General features: G+C 35.3%; 1 protein-coding gene across 5 annotated transcripts in view; it reads left to right on the top strand.

Moving 5' to 3' along the window:
* Positions 1 to 26,683, top strand: part of KCNK2 (potassium two pore domain channel subfamily K member 2) — a 164,511-nt gene that overhangs the window by 68,970 nt on the left and 68,858 nt on the right. For all 5 annotated transcript variants that reach the window (XM_019738111.2, XM_019738112.2, XM_019738110.2 and 2 more), the window contains exon 3: positions 14,399 to 14,516. In XM_019738111.2, coding sequence (XP_019593670.1) covers positions 14,399 to 14,516 — 118 coding nt within the window. The remainder of the gene's footprint in view (positions 1 to 14,398; positions 14,517 to 26,683) is intronic.

The following is a 26,683-nucleotide window of genomic DNA, read 5'->3' as shown; positions in this document are numbered from 1 at the left end:
AATGTTTACACTATACTATAGTCTATTAAATGTGCAATAGCATTATGTCTCAAAAAATGTACATATTTTAATTAGAAAATACTTGATTGCTAAAAAAAAAAAGCTAAATATCCTCTGAACCTTCAGTGAGTTGTCATCTTTTTGCTGGTGAAAGGTTTTTGAATGTTTTTAATCAGTGTTGATGGCTGCTGACTGATCAGGGTGATGGTTGCTGACGGTTGGCGTCGCTGTGGCAATTTCTTAAAATAAGACAATGAAGTTGTCTTTTTTTCCATATTGATTGACTCTTCCTTTCATGAAAGCTTTCTCTATAGCTTGCGGTGCTGTTTGATAGCATTTTAGCCACAGTTGGACTTCTTTCAAAGTTGGAGTCAATCCTCTCAAATGCTGCTGATGCTGCTTTTTCAACTAAGTTTATGTAATATTCCAAATTCTTTGTTATCATTTTAACAATCTTCACAGTATCTTCACCAGGAGTAGGTTCTATCTCAAGAAACCACTTTATTTGCTCATCCATAAGAAGCAACTCCTAATCCATTCAAATTTTATCATGAGATTGCAGCAATTCAGTCACATCTTCAGGTTCCATTTCTAATTCTAGTTCTCTTGCTATTTCCACCACTTCTGCAGTTACTTCCTCCACTGAAGTCTTGAACCCTTCAAAGTCATCTATGAGGGTTGGAATCACCTTCTTCCGAATTCCTGTTAATGTTGATATTGTGACCTCTGCTCATGAACCGTGAATGTTTTTAATGACATCTACAACAGCGAATCCTTTTTGAAACATTTTGAATTTACTTTGCCCAGATCCATCACAGGAATCACTATCCATAGCTGCAATAGCGTTATGACATGTATTTCTTTCTCTCTTTTTAAAAATTAGTTTCAGGTATACAAAACAATGTAATATTTGAACATTTAAACCCCTCATAAAGTGATAACACACCTCTGACATCGTATATAACTGTTACAATTCCATTGATTCAATTCCCTATGCTTTATTCCATATCCCGTGAATATATATGTATATATTTGATTACATTTGACATTTAATGTTATTTAGCTTCAGCTTCAGGTGTACAGTGTGGTGGTCAGGCATCTACACAGTCCGTGAAATGGTCTCCCTAATAAGACAAGTGCCCATCAGACACCCAGCAAAATTTTTACATTATTGATTATATTCCCCGAACTGTCTTTCATTTCTTAAATAATAAGACTTGAATGTAAAAATTATTCCTTGATCCATGGGCTGCAGAATGGATGCTGTCTTAGCAGACATGAAAACAACATTAATCTCATTGTACATCTTCATCAGAGCTCTTGGGTGACCAGGTGCATTCTCAATGAGCAACGATATTTTGAAAGAAATCTTTTTTTCTGAACAGTAGATTGCAGCAGTGACTTAAAATATTCAGTAAACCATGTTGTAAACAGATGTGCTGTCATCTAGGCTTTTTTTATTCCACGTATAGAGCACAGGCAGAGGGTTTTCAGATGGTAAATGAGCATTGGCTTCAACTTAAAGTCACCAGCTGCATTAGCCTCTAACAAGAGAGTCAGCCTGTCCTTTGAGGCTTTGAAGCCAGGCATTGACTTCTCTCTAGCAATGAAAGTTCTAGATGACATCTTCTTCCAATAGAAGGCTGAAAGTCTGATGTTTAGTGCAGCTATCCTCATAAATTATCTTAGCTGAATCTTCTGGGTAACTGGCTGCTGCTTCTACATCAGCATTTGCTGCTTCACTTTGTACTTTCATGTTATGGAGACAGCTTCTTTCATAACTCTCCTGACCCAAACTCTGCCAGCTTCAAACGTTTCTTCTGCAGCTTGCTTACCTCTGTCAGGCTTCACAGAATTTAGAAGAGTTAGGGCCTTTCGCTTGATTAGGCTTTGGCTTACGGGAATGCTGTCACTGGTATGATCTTTTATACAGAGCACTGAAACTCTTCATATCAGCAATACGGCTGTTTTGCTTTCTTAATCATTTGTGTATTCACTGGGGTAGCACTTTCAATTTCCTTCAAGAATTTTTCCTTTGTATTCACAACTTGGCAGACTGTTTGACACGAAGAGCCTCGCTTTTGGCCTGTCTTGGCTGTTGACATGCCTTCTCAGTGAGCTTAATCATTTCTAGCTTTTGACTTAAAGTGAGAGATGCGTGAGTCTTTCTTTCACTTGAACACTTTGAGGCCATTGTGGGTTATTAATTGGACTAATTGCAATGTTGTTGTGTCTCAGGGAACAGGGAGGCCAGAGGAGAGGGGGAGAAAGGAGCACTACTGGCCGCTAGAGCAATCAGAACACACACAACATTTATCCATTGTTTTCTGGATGTGGTTCACAGTGCCCCAAAACAATTACAATAGTACCGTCCAAGATCACTGAACACAGATCGCCATCACCATAACAAATACAGTAATAATGAAAAAGTTTGAAATATTGTGAGGAATACCAATATGTGACACAGAGACACTAAATGAGCATGTTGAAAAAACGGCACCAAAAGACCTGCTTGACACAGGGTTGCCACAAACCTTCAATTTAAAAAAAATAAAATGCAGTATCTGTGAAGTGCAATAAAATAAAGTGCAATAAAGCAAGGCATGTCTGTAAATGGTCCGCTATGGATATACATGTGAATAACTGGGGGAAGGCATTCCAGGTAGAGGGGAGAGTGAGTGCAAAGGCCCGGAAGCAGGCATGTTCTTGGCAGAGAAGCCACATAGTTAGAAGGAATGAATGAAAGGTAAATTTATATGAAAAAAGACTAGAGAAGTAACGGGCTTAGATGCTGTAGGGCCTTGTAAATTAGTGTAAGGGATCTTGGATTTTCCTTGGAGTAGCTTATAGGACCATTGAAGGACTTTGCGTGGAGAAGGGGCATGATCTCACTTACAACTTAAAGGGATCTCTGTGATTATCCTGTGAGGAGTAGTGTACAGGTGGACAAAGTTGGGATCCACTGCAAGAACCCAGGGGGAGATGGTGGTGGTTTGGATGAGGACAGAAGTAGTGAATGTGATGAACTGTGATCAACTTGGGATATTTCAAAGGGAAAGCTAACAGTTTTGATGTGAGGTTTGAGAGAAAGAAGTCAATGATGATTCATAGGTTTTGGACCTGAAGAACTGGTAAAATTTCCAGTTAATGAGATAGGAAAAAAGTAAGATGGAGCAGGTCTCAGGGAGGAGCTCAGGAGTTCGATTTGGGATATGGTTGGTTTGAATTGCCTTTCAGACACCCAAGCACAGGAGTGGTCCAGGGTGAAGAATACATCTAGGAGTAATCAGTATATAGGTGATATTTAAAGCCTTGAGTCTAAATGAAATCACCCAAGAGTATGGATGGATGGAGAGGAACAGAACCAGGGGCTCAAAAGTGAGGGGCATGAGCCAGCAGTCAGGGAGATTGGAGGAAAACTAGAGAGCATGGTGTTCTATGAGGCAAGTGAAGACATGTTATAAGTGGGAGCGATTATCTATGTCAAATGTTACTGCAAAATCTTACTCTCTTTACTATGATCTGTACTATGCAGTTGGTAGTCTATTCTATATATTCATGATAGTGGTTTTATGTATACTTAGAAATCAGAAAGCACAAAACATGACACAAATAATTCTTGAGCAGTTAGCATTACTCTAAACACATAGGCCGTAAGTGATACAATCATAAAAGAGAAGGTCTGATGACCATTTGGGATGCATTATACACCTGTGGATAAAATAGACAGGATGTTCGTTCAACCAGCTTCAAACTTATGAATGGATTCTTTTAAAAAAAATTCACTTAGAAATGTATTTAATGCTTGAAACCTTTAATGTATTTTCCCATAGAAATATTATAAATGATAACTATGTCCAAAGCTAGGCAACCAAAGCTATAATACAACTATACACCAAGACCTGACGCTGAAACAATAAAAAAATTTTTAAATTATTTTTATTGTTTTTACTTATTGTCTTCATTTTGTTTTTATTATTTTTACTTATTGTGAACTAGTGATCCATTTAACCTCTCTATGCCTCAGCATTTGTGAAATATAAATGATATGCATCTGGTTTCTGTTACGTGATACCATATTGATAATGGTCACAGGGTTATTTTTATGAGCTGGTGAAACACCTCAGGTCTTACACTTCTGGTTCCAAATAGTTATTTAAAGAGAGGTAGCTATCTAGAGGACACCCAGTACATGCACAGTCAGTGATTAAAAAGAAAAAGTGAGTGAGATTCAAATGTATTCAGTCATCTCCTGATGCTAATACTCTTCCTTCTCCATCCTTCCTCTGGACCCTCAAGAGACTCCATATTGCTTTACTGTGACTTCTCATTCTTCTCTCTCCCTGCCCAGTTTAAACATATTCTGCGTGTTCCATCAGCATAAACACATTTCTTCGTTTGAGGGGACCTGAGGAAAGGAGCGGTGAAGATCACTAAGGACGTTTGGCCCAACCTGTTGCTTCTCCGGGCTTTAGACCTATCTCGATTAAAGTCTGCCCTGGCAATAGTGTCTTTGTATTCTGGGCCTCTGAGCAGAAAAGACCCTCAGGTCTCATGCTTCTCATGTAGATTTGGGGGCATCTTCCCTTTCAAAGGTTGCTGTGCTCTGAAATGCTCTTGGGACTGGTATCCTTGTGTGAATGAAGATGAACAATACAGCATATGTGAGTGACTAATGTAGAAAACATGAGGAAAGATGCCAGGCTCGTTTTCAGGGCTGATGGTTGTGGTGTGACACTCTGAAGTCAGCCCGAGAGGTGCCTGAGGGAAGGGTTTAATTACATTTTTGTGCAATAACTACTGGACAGTTGTCAAAGAGTAGCTCTGTCATTCCAGTTGGCTTGAAAAAGTCTTAAGAAATTCTGTCAGGTTCCTGTTTCTCAACGAAATGGATTTCAACCAATTTAGTATTTACTATAACTGGTGAGTGTATGGGTGTGTAATTGAGAAAGACGGGGGAAACTTGGAGAAAAGCTAAGACAGGAGGAGTGTGAATCACTACATTTCGGGAAGTTATTCACATACTATTTTTGCTGTCTTGATTTAGTGACATTGAACCAAGAAATATAAACATATTACACAGTTTGTAAGACTTCCTTTTCTCTGTGTAATGTTAGTAAGTCATTAGTAAATTTACTCTACAGTGTAGTAAGAAATTTTACCTGGAACCAGAAAGCACAGAAATTTATTGTAGGCTTATTTAATGGCAATGCGTCAATGCAGAGGAAGTGAGAAGCACATACATTTTATAGGGCCTGAGACAGAGAAACTGTCTATCAGAATATTTTTGGAATATTATAGTCTTGTGACATTTGGCCCTATTGATGACTAATTTGGGTTGTGGGAAGGTTGATGTATTCAAATACAAATTGGGTTAACTGGCCACTTTGTTGGTAGTGTGTGCATACAGAACCTGAGATTTTCAATCTTTGTTATGATCTGTTACATATTCAGGAAGAACGGGAAAAAAGTCATTTTTAGGACAGGAAAAAAAATCATTTGTTTTTAAAACCTATAAAATCTATTTAAACTTGTATCTGTTATGGAAGTATAGGCCTCAGTGTAGTGGGAAATCAAATGAGTAGAGATCAGTGACATTCTATTAAGAAAGTCAACAGAATCTCCAAATTTGGGAATTCTATGGATGCATGTAATTGACATAGTAAAACTCCCTTTGTTCCATTTTAGGCTATTTGTTTCCTCATCAGTTTAGAACTTCAGGCATTAAAAACAGTGCATGAATAAATGCTGGTTAATGTGGTAGGCTTTAGGCAAAATGGTATAAAAATTTTATCTTCGATGCTCTGTCTCCTTGATCTCAGTCTTCTGCCTACACAAATCCTATTTTAAGGACACCTTCTTTTCAAAGAACTTCCTAGAGAGAGTGACTGTACATTGTATTAAGTTCCTATTTTATTCTTCTAGAACTGTCTCTTCTTTGTTATCTAAGCAACCTTTATCTTTTTCCCTTGTGTCTGCCCTTTTGTTTCTTTCTGATTCTACCTCCTCTCACCATATTTTTCTTGTATTCATCTTTTCCCCTGACTTATGCTGAAGTGGAAGGGGTCCAGAAAGATAGACGGAGATTAATATTCTGACAGAATATTAATGCACCATACAATAATATGGAATCTAGGAAAACTCATGAAAACGTGTACAGCTGGGGAAATGCAGAATGCAGTGTGGGGCCTTCACATGCATTGGTCTGGCTCCTTCGGTGTTGCAGGGGCTCATGGGTCTTCACTACGTTTTATCCTTTCTGCACCAGTGTCATTTCATGCAGGGCTCAAAGAATAACAGAATTTCAGTGTTTCAAGTTCAGTCCTTGTCTGATACATAAATCATCTCTGTAACAACTTCGATGCTCACTGCACTTGGATGCTGTTATACAAGTCCATTCAATGATCAAGAAATGGTTATGTAAATTATGTTACATGTATCTATTTAGACAGATATTGATGACTGTGAAGTGAGATATTGATGACTTCGAAATGCCTTGTTATATGAAACATGCTTGTCCTATGAAAATAGTTGAAAGCAGATTTAATGATTATAACTATTAACAAAACAAAAAATGGAGTATACGTATGTTGCAGAAAACTATTTGATGGACTGTGAGTGATTTTTTTCATTCTTATTTTTCCAAATGTCCAATAATAAAATTTATATATCAGACAAGGACTGAACTTTTGTGATTAAAAAAAATCTTCCAAAGTGTTTATAACCAGGGGAGACAGCCCTAATGCCCAGCAGGACACTTGCTTCCGACCCTGTTGATGACATCCCCTCCAACCAGCTCTCAGTGGTTCCCTACTTTGGATTTTAAGCTTTTGTTTCTACTAATAGGAAATAAATTTACACTTTCAAAAGAACAAGAAAAGAGCTGTACACTTCATTAGCCTGTATAAAAATAGCTTTGACATGCAATGGGATAACTTCTAAATAGAAGGAAAGACACGAGCAGGTAATGGAGATACTGTATATACTTTTTGAGGTGCTTTCGAAGGTCTGGTGTGAATAAACTGCTAAAAAGGAAATGCTACCCTTTTTAAGGTATAAGAATTATTATTATTATTATTTTTAAGGATTCTTCTTTGTAAGATTTTCTAATTAATGTGTGGTTCAACTGAGGTCATACATTCCTTGGAAACACATTCAAGGACTCTGAAAGCCTTTTTAAGAAACCATGAAATAGTTTTTTGATTCAAATTGTTTCCAACAAAAACAATAGATTAAAAACATGATAGCATATTGCTTTGCTCACTTAAAAGATATACTCTGGGAAAACCTTGAAAACTTGCTTCTTTACCAGACTCTAAAGATAGAATGATTTAATCACCTGTGTTCTGTATAAAATATGCAAATGTACTACTCCATCTTTTTTTCTCTACATGAAAGCAGAAATATATTTTTTTTAAAGAAAAAGATTATTGATGTTAGATTTAGAAAATCTAACCTTTGCCAATACTTACAACAGTCCATTTAACTGTTAACAGTCCATTTAACGGTCCAATTATATGCAATATAATTGTGGGATTTCTCTTTTTTGGATTTATGTAGATGTCTCTGTTTTTCTTGACCAAAAGGAAAAAAAAATCAAAACCAAAAAAACAAGTGCCATCTTTATATAGCTATAGAATTACTGAAAAGCTAAGTTACATGTAATGCGTCTCAAGTTCATTTATCAAATTGGAGGCTCAAATGTATATTAGTATGGGATATTTGATATTTGTATATTCACCATTTGAAATGGTGAATATACAAATTTATTTCTGCAAAATGTAATCATATTAAATATTAGATAATATCCCTTGATTTATCAGATATACGCAAAATTGGACACAACTTGAATATTCAATAAGAATTCAACAATTAGTCCATGTTTTCTCAGAATAGCATTCTCAGATGTATAGGGTTTTTCTTAAACTAACAAGTATATATACTTCACAGTAGAACTATACAATTATAATAGATTGATTTGTTATTCACAGGCTCCTGCTTATGGGAATTAGCTTTAATGCTGCAGTAATATCACACGGCAATGAAATTTAGAATGTTTAACACACTAGTCATGAAAACATAAGTACATTCTTTTGCATGCTAATATAAAGTTGTCCTTTTGTAGGCTAAAAAGTGCTTGGATATTGGCAATTTTATATGGTTCAACCTAGTATTATCATTAGCTGAGAGCTGTACTGGAAGATTCTGGTGGAATTACATGCCAATATGGTGTGGCTTTCAAGAAGTTGTTCGCTCCCTTGCTGGATTGTCCATGGTCCCAAGTGGTACTCTCACAGAAATATTACCTCGTGCAAAGAAGCTAATGGCACTGCTTTAGTTTCCAGGATACCATGAAAGGACAAAAAGATGAAGACTATGAGTTTGGTTTCTGGGGATTTTCCCCAGTGGTACAAAGGTTATGCCGTGGGATGCCTTTGTATGTAAGGTTACAATAAAGCCTTAGAATGCTGCTTCTCGGCTAAACCTAATTTGATATGTGTAATGGTCCAAGAAGCAGACCGTGTGATGAAGACTACCTGTCACTGACATTAGAGGAGAAGCTTCTGGTGCAAATGATGTCTATAAATAACATTTCAGACTGATAGAGCCAATAAAGAGAGAAAAAAACCCGACACACTGAGAAATGGATAAGAAAATGTGACACCTGATTGGTTAAAATATGCCAATCAAGGTTGCTTAGGCTCCCCCAGTGCTGTGTGTGAATTCTTAGCCTTAAGAGTAAAGGCCATTTTGAGATACCCTGTGGTTTTATTGGCAGGACCTTTCAAAGCAGTTCTCATCATCTGGCATTAGGTAATCATGGTGTTGACACATAGACAGAACATTAAGGATGATGCTTAAGGATCCCTCCGCCTTTGGCAACAGTACTCGTACATTGCTGCATGTTATTGGTCGATGAAGATCGTTTTTGTGGTGTAACAGTAAAGAATAATGTTACCTACCATTGTATCTTCTCACAAAGCCTTTAGCAGTGAGGGCCCCATTTATTATTTTGCTTGTCTCGTTATGAATTCTTTAAGTCTTCCACAATGATCTTGCTTACCTGGTTGAAGAGGTCAGATGCAGCGTTCTGAATATGTGATTTGATTCCTTCCCTAAAACTACCCTCCTCTCAGGGTAAAATTAGTTTCCCCAAGGAAATAATGGCAAAAAAAGAAAAAAGAAAGATATATAATCGTGCCTTACAGAAATTTGGCAAGAGAATACTTTTGTTACTTATGTTACTCTTCTAGAAACTGTGTAATTATACAGATTTCAGGATAATTATAACTGGATTTGGCCATTATACCAATTTATTGGAAATGCTGTCCCTTTTCAAAGGAGGAATAAAGATCAATCAAATATCTAGTTAAAAACAGTGGTCATCGAACCAGTTGCATATACATCATTGTTATAACCCAATTAGGTGTTAACACCTTGTACCAGCAGTTTCGAATTTTTATATCACTGAAAATTTTCAAATTATTGTGACTCTACTTTTAGGATTATAGGTATGATAACATAATTTAATGAAATCCTGATTGTGAAATTAACAGAGGAGGAATTTGTGGAAGGCAGTCAGAACATTCTGTATTGTTTTGGTAAACGTGAGCATCTGAGCATCTGAGGAAAGGAAGAACAAGTGAAATCAGAACTTCTGGTGTCACTTACATTTTAAGATCCACAATATAACCTACTCTGAAAACTGTATTGTTCAGGCCTTCCCTGGGGTTGCTTTCCCTTCAATGAAAAAAATGGCTAGTCAAATACTTTACATGAACAAAAAAGTTGTTCCTGGGAATTGGACTCTCAGGGGCGTTTTTATGACTGTCAGTGATTGCCTTGAGTTCCAAGGCTGTGCTAATTTCATATGACTACAAATAAGTATCTTATCAGTGTTTGGTGTTCAGGCTGATTATAGTTTCAAAATGCCAGATGAACTGCCAGACAAACTTCTTACAATTCAAGAATGCGCAAATACACAGTAGAACGTGGTGAACTTTGATTTGTAAAGCCATCATTGTCATGGAAACTAAGATTTTTCATAATTTTATGAGTAATTACCTCTATCATCTCTGAGTATGAGCCTTTTCGAGCTCTATTTCTTAAGTTCAAGCTCATAGTCTTGACTAGAACCATGTATTTAATTTCGTTTCCTTAGTGCACACTGTACGATTGCCTATAAACCGAAGAGGAAAAATGAATGTGAATCCAATCAAGCTTATCTCATACTATTTCTATTGTAGAGTTTAAGTTTGCAAGCCCTTCCTTAGTCAATACTTCAGATAATCATGTTACAATTAAATGCATAGGACGCACATTCCCTTTACCTTAACCTAAACAATTCAACTTATTCATAAGTTGTCAGCATGACTGACTGTCTACAAAAGTTGTCTTTAATGGAAAAGTGAATTTTTATTATTGATGAAGTGTTTGTTACTTTAATTGCATAATATGACCCTTACAGAAACAGTTCTCATGAAGGCATCTGTTAATGGCCCTGATGGCCCAAATTAATGTTGAAATTACAGACTTTTAGATCTCTGTCAGTGCATTTGCCAAGGGCATTCAGTTTCCTGTGGATGTTGACCAAGAGCCCTTGTACAAAAATATAGAAAACATTTACAAGAATATTCCAAAAAAAAAGGACCTCATGGTAGACTCATTCTCATAATGATTTGACATGTTCCCAGTTCCATCTCAAGCCTCTGTTGCAATAATTACAGCTCTGTGATAACTATTTACAACCCACACATTGCCAGACATTACTGTTTCTAAGTCCACATTTGCTTCTTTTGCATTTAAATAATTTGTGGACCTTTTCCAAGTGTCTGGGTAATGTTGCATCTCATCATTGACAAGCAAAAGAATGGACTAAAATGAGTGTGCTGGCCATGAAAGATATATTAAGTCAATTGTTGGAGGAATTAACTTGCTTCTAGTCAATAAAATAATTAATTTTAGTTACTGGCGTGGAGTCTAAAGATGTGCCTTATCTTTTCTCCTCTGTGTCACCCATATTTTTATTTTTACTTCTCTTGCTTCCCCATTGCTTAACACCATAAAGAATTGATACATATTTTTGAATAAATGAATGTGTTGAAGAAATGTCTGTAATATACAAAAATATTCTTTGGAAGCAATTGTAATGTGTCTAAATCTCAATACTCCCATTCCTTGATTTTTACTGGAAGCATTAGTTTTTCCTGGGAGTTACAAAGCTAGCGATCACCGAGCCTGTGCTTACAATGTGTGTGTGCACATCCCATGTATGTTTATTCCTATTGTAAGATATTTCCAAAGACCATTTTTAGATTTTTAAGTTTTATTTATCTGTCTTTTTTATTTTCTTTCTCTCATAATCCATTTTCTCGCCAACAGTCAGTATGTTTAATGATAAAACACTGAAGCCATTGAGGATTTTATGTGACAGAAAACACAGAAGTCTGCTCTTATTGTTTTTATTTAACATTGCTTTGGAAATACTGGCTAGTGTAATGAGAGATGAAAAATAATCAAACGTAGCCATTGAAAGATGCAGAGATAAAATGTCATTATTTATAAACTATAAGCTTGCTTGTTTTGGGTTTCCAGGTAGAAAACAAAATCAAACAAAATAAAAGAAATAATATGAACTAAGTATAGAGAAGTGGCTGTTAAAATATGGTCCCAAGACCCTCTCAGAGGTTTGATGAGGTCAAAGCTATTTTCTTAGTAAAACTAAGATGTTTTTGCCTTTCTCACTCTCATTGTCCTGTGAGTGTACAGTGGTGTTTTCTAGAGGCTATGTGATGTGCTATCCCAGTAGATTGCAGAAACATATATTAGAATCTGACTGTTTTCTATTAAGCCAGACATTTAAGAGATTTATAAAATTGTAAAACAGTGTCTCTCTTCTCACTATTTAAATATATGTCTGTCTTGGAAAACATAATTCTTTTTCATAATATTAGATAACTTATGTTAATACATAATGGGCTTATTGTTATTTTTACATGAATTAATCAAAACATTTTGAAAAACAGAAATTCAAATATATAAATTTAATAGTTATAACTCACATATACAAAAGCTCCTTGATATTTTCAATAATTTTTGAGATTGTAAAGTTGTTTTGAAATAAAATATTTGAGAATAAGGGCTGCAGCGAATGGGCAATATATATTTGTGTATATAGTAGCAATAGCAGTTATAATTTAAAGTTGAAAATAAATATCTAAGAATAACCTTACAGACCTATCTGAACTATATAAAAATACTCTGTTTTAGGATATTAAACGGGACTCAATAAATGGAGATTCATACTATGTCCTTTGATGGGAAGTTTTACTATTACAGTAGTGTTTATTCTTATTAATTAATTTATAGATTTCATATATATCCAGAAATGGAAATATGTTAAACCCGTGGAAATAAAAATTTTGATAAATTTAACTAAATGATTCTAAAGTTTATGAAAGAATAATAGGTTAGTAACTTCAAAAAAAAAACATTTTTAAAAGATACCTAATCAGGGAAACCTGCCTTATATGATATTAAAGTTGCAATAGAGAGTCAGATAATGAGAATCAGTTATCTCAAAACTAAGTTCATTATGTGCTCTGCATATGTGTGCATATATGTATATTTGTGTGCATTTACTATATGATAAAAAACATTAGTATTCAGCTTAATTCACAATAAAGGATATGTAAATGTAAACAATTTTATCAATTCAGTAAAGATAAAATATTAATACTAGAGGCAATAGTATTGCTATGCATTCATAAATTGTTGGGAGGCAATTGTAAATTATAGTAACCTTCTTGGGTAACTATTTGCTCCTATATATCAATCAAGCACTTTAAAATATTCATAATCTTTAATGTGGCAAATTTATTTCTCTCAGTCTCTCCTGAGGAAATATTCAGAAATGAAAAATATTTATGCACAAATTTGTTCAGTGCCCCACTTTTTAAAAAATAAGACATTTTAGAATAGCATATATGTCTACATATTGGGCAGTGATTAAGTAAATATGGTAATGACAGGAAAAAACTGTATACAGAGAATGCTAAGTAAGAATAGAGAATGCATTTAATATTATAAATTTCATAAAAGTAACTATGTAAAAAGTATAACAAAATGCCAGGGGTAGATATCTTAATACATTTATAGTGATTATCTCTGGATTCTGGAATTGCAAATGATTTTATTATCCTCTTTATGCTTTTCTATGTTTTCCTTTTTTTTTTTTTTAAATAATGAACATATATCACTGTTAAAGTAAATAAAAGCATTACAATTCAATTAACTTTACACACAACTGTTGAAGTTTTCATGTGTAGATTAGCACAGATCAGATGCATGAGGTTTTATACTGCATTTCAGCCCTGGATTGCCTGCTCTTTTCCTATCTGACAGTAACTTCCTTGGGTGGTGCCTCCATTTTCACAGAGTAGTTTTTGGCCACTCACCAGTCAACTATATAACCTTAAACAAGTAACTTTACCTCTCGTGGTCTTTAATTTCCTTGCCTATCACATGAAGTTCCTTCCAATTTTAAAATCTGGACATTAAGTGATGAAGAGTTCTAAAACTATATTTCCAGCAGAAACATCTTTTGCTACAATCTGTATGTCCTTTTTTCACTGCACATTTTCACCTAACATATTCTCTTCTATGTTTTGTGCTTCTGGACCGCCCCCTGCCCTCTCCAACATCTGATGACTGAAGAAGGGATTTTAATGTCGTCTCTCTCTCAGTCCTACTCAAGGCAGCAGCTAGACCCTACTCTCTCTCTGTGAATATTGTTGACTGTCATCTACGGGTCTTTAGAGGCACTCATGGTCATAGAATTTGTAAACATCTGTAAAGAGTCTAAGAATATAGACATAAATGGACTGATTTAAGTTTGGTAGTGAATTGCTGTTGCCTTTTCCTTCTCATCTTAGCCTGCTTTGCTGGGTCTTATTGATATGTACTTTCCACCGTATGCGCCGCCCAGCTTGGCTGCACGTTTAACATTAGAAATGATTAGCACTTTGGAAATACCTCTGTTTTTGGTGAAGCTATTATATATCATTGAAGTTGTCGTTTGCCATCTGATATTTTAACTCTGTGGTGTTTACTAAAAAAAAAATTGCTATATTTAGTTGTTAATTACTAAGTATATGAATGGATAATGATATGAATGCATATTGATATACTAAGATCAGCAGATCCCTTCACTTGCTATCAAATATAATTTAACTTGTTACATTTTTTAGTATAAAGTTTTAATCTATATTGTATACTTTAAATGAAAAAGCAGTTGATTCTCTAATTAGTCATCTGGGGTGGAATATATGCTATTTGACGTCTTCGTGTGATTTATGTGTACTGATAATTTTTTTTTTTTTTTTTTTTTAACTTGCAGCAAATAGTGGCAGCAATAAATGCAGGGATTATACCGTTAGGAAACACCTCCAATCAAATCAGTCACTGGGACTTGGGAAGTTCCTTCTTCTTTGCTGGCACTGTTATTACAACCATAGGTAGGAGACAACTTATTTTCTTTTTAAATTTTGGTATAGCTTGTGAGCTAAAATTCGTTTGTTTGATTTTTGTTTTTTTAAACCGTTGGTCAAAATGGTCTACTTAAGGTAGAAAACTAGATTTTAGTGAATTGATTTGGAAAAGAGGGTTTAAAGGTTGGAACAAAGGAACAATGGAAATGAGTTAGTTATTGTTTCAGAATACTGAGTTAAATTTAAAATACATACGAAACTCGAGAACAGTGCAGTTGAGTCATTTGACTAATGGATAGGGACATCGAGAAATGGCTTGAAATGTTGATTTTGGGGTGGGGGGCAAAGAATTTAAAAATTTCCTGCATCTTTGATTCTTTGGCATAAAAAGAAAGGATTTGAGTACAATATTGATTTTTTTCCATGGCTTGGTATCACCGTTTTCAATTTGTAAATTGTAACTCTACATTTCAACAGAGTGTTTCTGTTCTTATATGTGTGTCTATTATAATTAGCTCAGGGATTTTCTTTTTATACATTATTTTGTTTCCAGCACAAATGTATACAAAATAAACACTGAAATAGGAGTACCACAAAAAGAAATAAAGTTTAAACCCTTGCTGCTTTGCCTTTTCATCATGTTTATTATAATATTAAAACAAGAGTCACATGGTGGAATGCTGTCTCTTTTTCAGGCTTGACCATCCACATATTCAGGACCATTTAGGCAGCAGAATGGATACATGCAGATGATTTCTTTTCTGTTAGTCATTAGTGCCCATTCTTGTAAATACAGACCCCACAGTGACAGCTATGCTGTGGGGACTGAGAAGGGTCACAACTGTCTTGCTTCATGGAAGGATGTGGGTTTGCAGCATCATTTTAAAGATAGGGAAGGAAATTGACTCATCACAGTTACAAAGGAATTTTAAGTGGAAGAAAATATCTGTGCAAACGGAAGTTCTTCCCTTCCACCTATGCTTGTGATGAGATTTCCTCTCAGGGGTTGATCTCTGATTTTGGGGTGTGAATTAAGATTTTTAAAGTTTTATTCTTTGATGTCACTGACAAATTATGAAGTGTATAAGGTTTTTCAAATCAGTACTTGATATCAAAGTCCTAAATAAGAGAACATGGACAATTTATGGAGTACCTCTGGCTTAAAATTTTCCTTTGGGAAGAATTTGTAGTGTCCTGTCATTAAGTGAATCCACTGTAATGCCTCCGTATGCTAGATCACTTGCCAGTGAAATAAATACCTTAGCATGTTGATTTTTGCCTTTGTTAAGAGGTCAAGTCACTATGTTTACTCTTTCATTTCCATTAGCTAGGTCAAAAGTTGTGTGGCTGTGAAAATCTGGAAGAATGGCAACCTTAATTTCTAACCATAATAATAGGCTAACGCTAAAGCTTAGACGTCTTGGTCATTTCTACTATGGAAATGACTGTTTATTGTGTAAACTACTTAGAGTCTGGGAGGAAAAACAGCTAACAGACTGAGTGAAAATGGTTTGTTTCTGCCCAAGGAAAACTCAAAAGGCCAAGTTATAACTCATCATGACTGCCACTAAATGATTCCACAAGAGACTTGGTCATTATGCAGACTTACTGTTGCACCGTGTGTTTATAAACTGTCTCATTTTTTGCATCCCAAATTCAGTAAGTTTTGCAGACATATACTTCAACACATGAAAAAAATAAACCATTATTACCAGCTTCACCCCAAATTACAGCCATTAAGTACAGTAGCTGATTATTTAGGTTGTTTAGGTAGCTGCCTGACAGCCCAGATCTTCTACTGTTCTATCTCAGGCTTTAGTCTTAGGTGGATCAAGTCATTCTAGGTCATCCAAATTTATTCCTTTGTCTTTCACGCCTACGTCAAGGCCACCTCCTCAGACCTTGGACTAGATTATGGTTTCGGGCAGGGTAAACTTTTTGGCCTCTTTCATAAGTGTGCATTTGACATCCAAATCATTACTCAATAAAATTCAAAGTAGAATATTATTAATACTACTAATGATAATCATTGTGTGAACTTTGAAGTGGTGCTCAGCAATCACAGAAATTGTAACCTCTAGCACTAGCTGCATTGTATTAATCATGTAAAAATAGAACTTGAGACACTTCTGGAGAATAAATTGCGGTGGCTGTTATAAGGTGCCTGGGACAGGCATTGCTTTATGGAGCTGCATTGGCTGCAGTTGTCCAGGAGTTTTCTATTGAATGTTATCAATTTGCCCAAGAAGCCAAAGGACCCCTTACTATTCATTGGAAATATGCCCAAGGGAAGTTCAATTATACAAAATGGAATATTAAAATTTAAGGCCTAATTTTAGAGAATCTCTTCATATGTCTATACACTCTTTCCAAAATCATAACCTTGCAAACCCTTCACAAATTCCATCCCCTAGTTGCACAGACTAAAATCCATTCTGGACTATTCCCTTTCTCTCCTACCTCTCATTCAGTCCATCAGTCAATTCTGTTGACTCTGCCTTTAAAGGAGATTCATAATTTACTCACCATTCAAACTCCCACCATGTTGGTCCAAGCCAGTATCATCTCAATGTCAGCGCCCTTGCAGAAAGAAACCTTCTGCTCAGAACTCTTCTGTGGTTTCCAACACAATCAGAGCGAAAACCATACTCCATTGCCTCTGTTACCTAGTAAGATGCAAGTTCTATGAGGTTAAGAGATTTTTATGTGTTTGCATCTTTCTGTATTCCCAATGCCTGACACAGAGTGGGTGCTTACTCTCTGTTTTTGGAATTAAAAACAAAGATGCATTCTGAATGGTATGAACTGTGGCTTATTGGAAATTACATAACACTCAATGGATGCCTATTATACTAAATTCTTAGCTCTTTCAACAGATTTCATGACTAACGTTTTTGTTTGTTCATTTATTGTTCCAACAAATAATAAAACACCATCACTCTGCTTCTATAAAAATAAACGATAAATTACTGGAGCCTAAGTTGCATACAGACCAGTCAGGGGGCCAATGGGCCAATGGTCATTCAGTATAGAGTGTGACAAGTACATTTAAGAGCATTTAATGGGACTGAATAGGAGTGACACTTCAGATCAGTACTGAGATTGGTGGGTGGGTAAGGGAGGGGCAAGGAATACCTCCCTTTCTGTAGTAAGTGTTGTCTTAGTTGAGAGTGGAAAGAGGATTAGGAGTTTCCCAGGTAAGTAAAGGTGCAGCTCCAATTTTTGAAGCATCTGGAGTTCATGTGGGAAAGATCAGGGGTCAGAGATAGTATGTTCTGTTTGATGTTGCAAGTTGCCTAGAACTGTTGATTGTAGTTGAAGGGATGCACCCTCAGGACCATGTAAATTAGTTAGTCAGTGTTGGATCAGTGGTACTTCTGCCACTCCTGGGTGTGTAAGGAACATGGTCCCTACTTGCAATCCAATTTGTGAGATAAAATTTACACACATGAAATTACTGAAGAATCACAGAGATAAGTCTTGTATAATCAAATGTTATATGGAACAATGCTATAAAACTTGAGGAAAGGGAAAGGACGTGTGGGCTGGAACTGGGAGGAAAGGCTTACTTTGAGAAATTGAATGTAAACTAGGCTTTGGAGAAAATGTTTTGGTTTCAATCAATGGAGGGGAAAAAGTCTCCAAGTCTGTGAAATGGTTAAGGAAAACTACAAAGACAGGAATGAACTTGATTTATTTTGAGGATAGAAAAGTGTTTTTTTCTTAATTTACTTACTTTTGTTTAAAAGTAAATTGTTTAAAGGAGTAGTGGAAAATATTATTGACTGATTCAGATGCAAAAAATTACAATTGAATACAATTTGATTTTTGTGAATTTTGGACCAACTACAAGACAGAACATGGATTTTTTTTTTTTTTTTTTGAAAATGAAGTGACAGGTTAAAAGTGACATTAGAAGATGCATCTGTCAGGCAGAGGGAATGGGGAGGCTAATAGCTGAGAGGGCAATTAGGAGGCCATTTCGGTGACCCAAGGAAGGGGAATGAGAGCATTGACTGGGATGATTAGAGTTGCTGTTGAGCATAAGACAAAATGCTGAAATAATTAAATGCAAGAATCAACAGGCCTGGGTGATTAATACAATAAGAGAGAGGAGTCAAAATGTTGAGTATTGAAATGTATATTTAAGCAGCACATTTGCAATTCATAGAGAGTGCTAGTCGATCCTGGGAAGAGAAAGAAGTAAAAAAAAAAAAAAAAAGGCCAAGATTTTGTATGTTGTGTTATATTAGGAAGCATCATTTTAGCAGTTTCCTTCTATTCTTCAATTTTTATTTCTTTATTCTTTACTTCAGACAGACTAGAAATACAGGTGGCAGCTCACATTGGGTTGAGGCGCTCACACGGGTTGAAGAACCAACCGTCAGTCAGCACATTAACAAAAAAAACAAGGCCATTATCGATGGCAGTAAATGCTCCACAGGAAGTTCATGTGCAGTGATAGAGAGTAGATAGTGGAGTAGGAAGTAGGAGGTCTTCTAAGGGAGACTGATTGAAGACCTCTGTGCAGGTGACATTTCAACTGACACTGAATGATGAAAAGAGAGCAGTTAGGTAAAGGAGAATGCAAAGACAAGTTCAGGCAGAGGGCAGAGCAATGGCAAAGATCCCGAGAGGGACAGAGTTTGGCATATTCGAGGAATAAGATGGGTCCACGTGGCAGAGCCTGGAGGAAGAAGCAAGATTAGCAAGATTAACAAGAGCCAGAGCGTGTAAGACCCAGAAGTTCAGGGTAACGCTCTAAATTCAGTGGGAAACTACTGAAAGATTTAAGCAGAAAGAGGCGTGATGTAACTCAGGCGGCCATTAGGAGGAAAAAAGGGAGAAAGCAGGAGGACCAGTGAGAAGGTCATTCCATTCATTCACACACACGAGAGAGGACTTGCACTAAGGAGGTAGCAGTGAGGGGGTGAAAAGTGGACAGGTGTGTGATTCAGAAAAGAAAGTTTACTGATGGAGATATACTTATCTCTGAGAATAGTGCCATAGGGCGATTAGTGTTTTAAATTTTATGTCATTTTAAAGCTAAGAAGAAATCACTTATACTCTAGGAAAGACTTGACAAAACAATGTAATGGACAACTGTATTCTATTGGAAGGTTAATTGAAAGAGTAGAATAAAATGTAAGGTGATTTTATTATCTGAAGGCATTAAGTATAATAAAATTTTCCCCAGCAGGAAGTAAATTGGAATGCCAGGGCTGAGATTTGCCTAAGCTTATCACTCAGGCATCATCATCTCTGAGTGTCAGATGCAAATAACAAGGGCACCACGATGGTCTACAGCCGCTTTAAGATCCCAAAGCATCATGTTAAGTCTCACGGAAAGCGTTTCCTTAGGTAGCAGTTCTCATAGTTACAAAGGACCCTTGTTTTCTATCATTTGAGTATAGAGATGGAATTTCTATGTTTAGTTTTTCTGTATTTTGAACCAACTGCTGGGACTCTTTATTTGCTTTTACATAGATTGAATTGCTAAGGCTTTTATGAGGATGGTCACTGATTTACTGCAAACCCGTATTTCATCTGTTTAGCATAATGATTAATTGATTAAAAAACAAACAAACAAAACCCACCAGGACCAAGTTTAATTTTAACAAACGGTTCCAGATTTTTATCTTGTTTTAAAAGAGGTCAATTTTGGAAAGGACAAAGGTATACTGAAAGCTGTAAAGCCTTCTGCGTGTCTTCAGCAGGGAGGCTAGGACCTTTCTTTTGCATGTGGTAGAAAACTATAACTTAAAGAGAGAGGGAAATTTGTAAGAGTATTTTTTGTTCAATGTTGTGATCTCATGGAGCCACTAGCTGAACTTGGAAATGAATAGGCTTGAAGCAGTGGTGTAGAATTTGATGGTCAGCATTTTCCCAGGGGGTGAAGTCATTGCAGCTTCGGTGGTTGGGTGTTATCTCGTTAATTTAGTCACACCCATAATTCTGTGCCATTTCACTCGTCTCTTGGCTGTTCTCAGAGGACTGCATATTGGATTTTGGAAACCCATTTGAAGGAAAGTTAAGTTTCTTTCAGGCAGCTTAAAAGGTCATGAATCTTGTAAGGTGACTTCCAGTTCTGACTCTACATAATCTCCTTGAATTTTCCTTTATGCCAGTATGTTAAAGTGCATGCTTATTTTTCCCAAAATATGTAATTTTTGTGTTGTGCCATTGAAATACAGAAGTTGCAATTAAGAAATTATTTTGGGTCTTTTCCCATCCACTTCAATTAATGACAATAAAACCTATCTCAGGATATTAACCTGTGATCTTGCCATTCAAAATCTTCACGAAGGTTTATTTATTTCCTAATGTAAAATGCATTTCTCAGACAAAATGTCTGATGGATGGTAGTTAAGTTTGCAGAGTGAAAGTTTATATTTGATAGGCAATAATGCTGAATTATTTCATAAATAGTGTGGTAGACTCCCAAGCAACAATGAAATAGATTAGTCATCTTCTCATTACGTATGTATGTGACATCAGTCACAAAGAGTTCAGAGCACCTAATAATCAGAATCTTGTACTAGTTGGAAGGGGTTTGGGGAGCATTGGAGATAAAATCTTCCCAGGAGTGAAAAAGCATTGTGTGTGTGTGTGTGTGTGTGTGTGTGTGTGTGTGTGTGTGTTTGTGTGTAATAGGAGAACACAGAGCAAGATAATGTAGATCTAACAGAAACTAGAACTCCCAGTGAGAGCAGGAGAGCTGGACATTGGGTATCAGCATAGTCGTCATTCATATCTTGGGTGTGTTCAAGTCAAGAATTGTGTGTATTCTGAAATAAAATACACTTTAATATATTTCTGCGTACTTTTGAAAAGTTTGCAGTAACATATTTTTAATCATCTTGAAAACGTTCACTGTCCAAAGTTGTGTTCAAGAAATTATCAAAAACCTGGAAGGAAAGAAGTGTCATTAATTCATGCCCAAAATAAATACAGAATCTATTTTTTTCTTGTCTTTTTGCCCTTCCTAACCCCTGAAATACAGCACTGTTTGTCATAGATTATAGATTTTATAGAGTACCTGACTGACCACCAGATATGCAGGAATGGCCCTGAGTCTGATTCAAACTAGGTGAGATGATTATCAGAAAAATACTTTTTGTAACTGTCTCAAGCATCTCATTTGATAAGGAAGGAATGTGATAACATTTGTGCGGGCCTGTCTATTTTCAGCTAGTGATTGTGCTACATATTTGTTTTCTTCCCAATCCTATTTTCTTTTGAATTCTTTTTTTTTTTAGACGTGTGCAGTCTTACTCTTGGAAAATTGGCATTGATATTTATGTGGTACTGTATCTATGACATGACATTTACAAAAGAGGTACCTGTACCAAATGAAGGTCATGTGGAAGCATTGTGGTTTGTGTGTGCATAAAGTACAACGCAGATATGACTAATTCTAAATGGAAAGGAATTCCATGCAGCCAACTCTTGGGTCTGACATACTGTTGGGGGAAATAGTGATAATATGAACAATTGAAAGTCACAGGTCATCAAAAAATGCACATTATGACTAATCTTAAACTTCTTCCCCTTCCGACTTTATTTTTAAAAGAAAAATAACAAACATGTGGGCCGGTTTAGTCGATGTGTTATACCTCGCCTTTCTAAGCTTAGGTTTTCTTTATTGAAAATGCTGACAAAGTGCAATTACCAAAGGCCAGCAGCAAGAGAAGAAAAAAGGAGTATGAAATAACTCGTAATCTGCCTAAGTAGTTTCTGTTCAAAGAATGCATGTTTTAATGGGCTATTTCGGTGGTATCTATAGATCACTTAACAGAAACTATGTTGTAACTTTATTTCATGCATAAAAAATAGATGTAGACATGACCTCCTAATAAATTATACTAGAACTAAATAATGTGCGATACGTATTCATGCAGACACTTAGCCTCGTTTTACTTCTTACATTGTACAGCTTAGGATAAAAATACTTCTCCCTATTTTTTTTTTTTAAAGGAGTAATACAGTTGAAGGAATGTCAGATTTCATTTCAGAACATTTAAGTTTAGATTTTTGTCTTTGCTACGAGCGAGGGTTGTATTCTTGAGCAACGTTTAAACAGTTCTTCTGTTATCCTTAATTTTCTTATTTTTCAAATGGGGCTAATGTTTCTCAAGATCAGAGTTTTTGTGAAGGTTAAATAAGATTATGTATGTGAAAAGAGTTTGTGCACTGAATGACAGCATGCTAATTTAGAGTAAGCTAGTTTTAATATTAGGATAATTTTTATTATTTTATTATTAAAATATAAGCCAATATTATCTTTTGCGCATTTATTTATATTACTAATGTTAGTAAAGAAAGAAAATGCATTCTTCCTTAAAGCTGTCATCCATGCGTTTTAATTCTATAGTGCATGTAATGTTTGCCTTCACATAATTTTATTACGGTTTGCTCAAATCAGTTAATCTCACAATGTGAAGTGTCAGATTTGACTATATTCTTCAACTTGTTAATTTGTATTGATTTTAATGAAATGAGTTGATTGGCGATTTTAATGCTCTGTAGGTAATCCAAAATGTGATAATCAAAATATATAACATAATCTTGAGGTGTTACTATTAGCTTACCAAGCATAATAAAAATTAATATTTGTATAAATCTGTTTTCCATGTGAATAAAAATGATGCCTCTATATTAGCTAGGACATGCTAAGTTAGTTTCTGTAATAAACAATCCCCACATTTTGGTGGCTGGACAAGATAGAAGTTTATTGCTTGTTCACCCTGCGTGTCCAGTGTAGACCCTCGGGAAGGCCCTGCCCATTGTTCTAGCTCAGAGACTTCTGACAGGGCTCCCTCTCTCCTGTCCTTCCCTTCACTGTGGGAGGAGAGCCTGGGAATGTCACACTGGCTAATCAAGCTTCATATAAGTGCACACATTATTTTCACTCACATGACATTGGCCAAACCAACTTCAAAAGCACAGGTTGGGAAATGTAATCCTACTGTGTCCTCAGAAGAGCCAAGATATTTTGGTGACCGCCCTAATAACGGCCAGAAGCAAATATACTAATTGAATACCTTCCTTTAAGGGTATATTATTTTCAAACTAACGAAATCATTGAAGAAAACATTTTTTAATTTGCTTTTCCAAATTGTGTCTCCTTAACTCCATCACCGTGACAGGATGTTTTACTTTTCACATGTAATATGGTCTCCTCTTGTGTTATTGAAGGAGACTGTGTTCTAGAACTACCTCCCGAGAGAGTGGTTTCATCAGTGAAACTATCTCCAAATAAAAATAAAAGTGAATTTGTAAAATTATAATCTTAGCTTTTTTTCAGAGATTTTTGATGTTATTGGTGATATTATTTAGGGATTGCATTAGCGTTTAAAATGTTTTAGTAATGATCACTTAATAAGGTCTAAATCATGATTATGAAAACATTCAAGCCATTTAGGGAAATAAATTAAAAAATGAGTTTAGTTTTGATGTAGAGGCAAAACTATGGCCCATGGGCAAAACTCCAGCCTGCCACCTGTTACGTATGTAATTATTAGAACACAGCCACGCCCTTTTATTTCAGTGGTTTTGGCTGTCTTCATGCTATAATGGCAGAGTTGAATAGTTATCGCAGAGGCCACATGGCCTGCAGAGCTGAAAATATTCACTTTCTGGTCCTTTACAAGAAAAGTTTTTCAACTATGAACTAAAGGAAAGAGTAAAGCAAGGAAAAAGAATATAATTTGTAAATAGAAGTCCTGGATTAGAGTCTTGATTCTAATGTTTATTCCTTGTGTGATTTTGACTACATCATTGAACTAGCGTTCTGAGTTGTTGCTTCCATGTGAATAGTCTAAATAACTTCCTAATGGGCGAATAATAAAAAACATGCTTGTAACTTCACAAGATTTTATGAAAACTCAAAGGATAACATATTTAATAATGCTTAATTGACTACTATGTGCATAACATTGATCATTTAAAAAATATGCTGTATTTTTTCATTTCTCTTTATTGTTCAATAAAGGTTGAAATAAGCTTTGTGACTTAATTTCCGTAACCCACTGGATGGTATGTGGATAAACTTCAAGGGATTATCCTCATGTTTTCTGAAAAGAAGGGTCAACAGTGTGTATCAGATTCTCAAAGGGGTCCATAATCCTCAAAGGGGTCTAGAACAATTGGCTTGAATAATTCTAATATTCAGAGTGATGAAAAATGTAATTTTTGTGGTGCTTCAAAAATTGAAATCGAAATATAATAACAATATGTTCATATAGATGCTAGCAGACTAAATAATTGCTTAGAGAACTGAGGATAGAGCTCATGTGAAACCATGTTTCTAAAAAAAAAAAAATCCTATTGCTGAACTCCTAGCAATATTATAGTGTCAAGTATTTTCAGTTCTCTCAAACTCCTGCAGATTCAGAATTGTTTTCTATAAATATGATGAGAAACATGCTATATTTTCAAACACTAAGGTGCTTGCCATCCATGACATGCGAGGCTTAAAAAATTCAGACTTTGGGAAAAATTTAAGTGCCAGAAAAAGGAATCAATATATTCTTTTGGGGATAAATTAGGGGTGGAAATTGTGGCTTTTTAATAAAGGAGGTTGTTATGATAATGACACTCTTAATATGGATAATGAGAGGAAGAAAAAATTAGCATAGACCTGATTGTAAATCACATTTAATAAATTCTTTGTCTTTCTACAATGGTTCCTGGTTAGATTATATAAATGTTTCCTGAAAGTCTGAAGATGTGCAGTACTAATTACCTTTCAAAATTCATGGAAACTCTAGGAAAGATACATAATCAAGGCAACGCTAGATAGATGCTTTGCCTATGTCAATATAGAAAATAAATCATATTCTTTCATATGGCAACATTGGGCATGCCAAAAGAAGGAATTAATGATATGCTTACTTAAAATCAAGTGCTGTATACTTTTACATAAAAATTGAATGAGTACATGTACATAATTAAATAAACAAATGAGAAACAAATAAGCAGTATAAAAAATATGCAGTGACAGATAAGTCTCCTGCAGCTTGGGACTCTGTAACTTGCTATCTCCACATAATAATGTATCTTGAAATTTTTTTCATACCATTTCCTGTAGGTTTACTTCATTGTTTCAGCAGCTGCATAGGTTTCCTATGTAAGAACATGTCATATCTTTACCCCGTCGATGATCAGTAGTTGTTTGTCACTACAAACAGTGCTGCCTTGGATATTTAAATGTTACATAACATACATAATAAATAAACATATATCAATATTTATTTTCCTTTATCCAGTACCATTTTTTAACAGTCCTTTTCACTATGCTTGTTTTTATAAAAATAATGATTGCAACTCTATTTTATTTATGAAATTGCATAGATTGACCTTTTTTCATGTATGGTAATATGTGATTAACATAAAAATAGAAAATGCAGAAATATATAAAAAAGGAAAATAACTAGATATGACCATGTTTCCTTATAGTAATTTTCGTATGTATCTCTAAAAAAGAGATATTTAACATGCTAATACCTGTGATCTTTATGGATGTTATAAATTTGAGCTTGTTGGCATAATAATGTCATTGAATTCTTCTTAGTCTTTCAAATTAAAAAATAACAAGCAAACAATGACTCAGACCTCTGAAATGAACTTCAAAGACACAACGTCATTACTTAATATACTAGTCATTTGTGACAGCTACTAGTTATACCATGCTGTGTTGTAAAGGAAAAAAAAAAGTTTTGTTCACTTATTCTCTAGGCAAGATGATCTAGTCATCTAAATTGCTGAATCATCCAATGTAAGATCCAAAACGTGACACTCAAACTGAGAAAAAGAAAACAGCATGCCATATAAATACCTTGGCATTATGAGGATTTGTCTCACAGTTAGCTTATAACATCCTTAGACAATTTTTTCCATGAAGGCACATAAGTGGAATAAGTATTTGCATATGGCTTTCTTTTGCTTGCACAGGTGAAAGATGATTTAATTTGGCCAGGCATAAAAAATTCTTGGATCACAACTTTTTTCCCATCAAAACTGTAGATATTTCTCTATTGTCTTTTGTCATTTGCTGTTAGGTAAGAAGGGTTTGATATGGGCCTGATTTTTCTTCTTTTATTGGTAACCTATTCTTCTTAATCGCCTTTTTTAAAATTAGAGATTTTCTTTTAATCTTTCACTGGTTTCATTTATTTTATTATTGTTATTAT

Source organism: Rhinolophus sinicus, linkage group LG17 (genome assembly GCF_036562045.2).
Source record: "Rhinolophus sinicus isolate RSC01 linkage group LG17, ASM3656204v1, whole genome shotgun sequence".
NCBI classification, from domain to species: Eukaryota; Metazoa; Chordata; class Mammalia; order Chiroptera; family Rhinolophidae; genus Rhinolophus; species Rhinolophus sinicus.
This window is presented reverse-complemented; position numbering and strand designations above follow the sequence as displayed.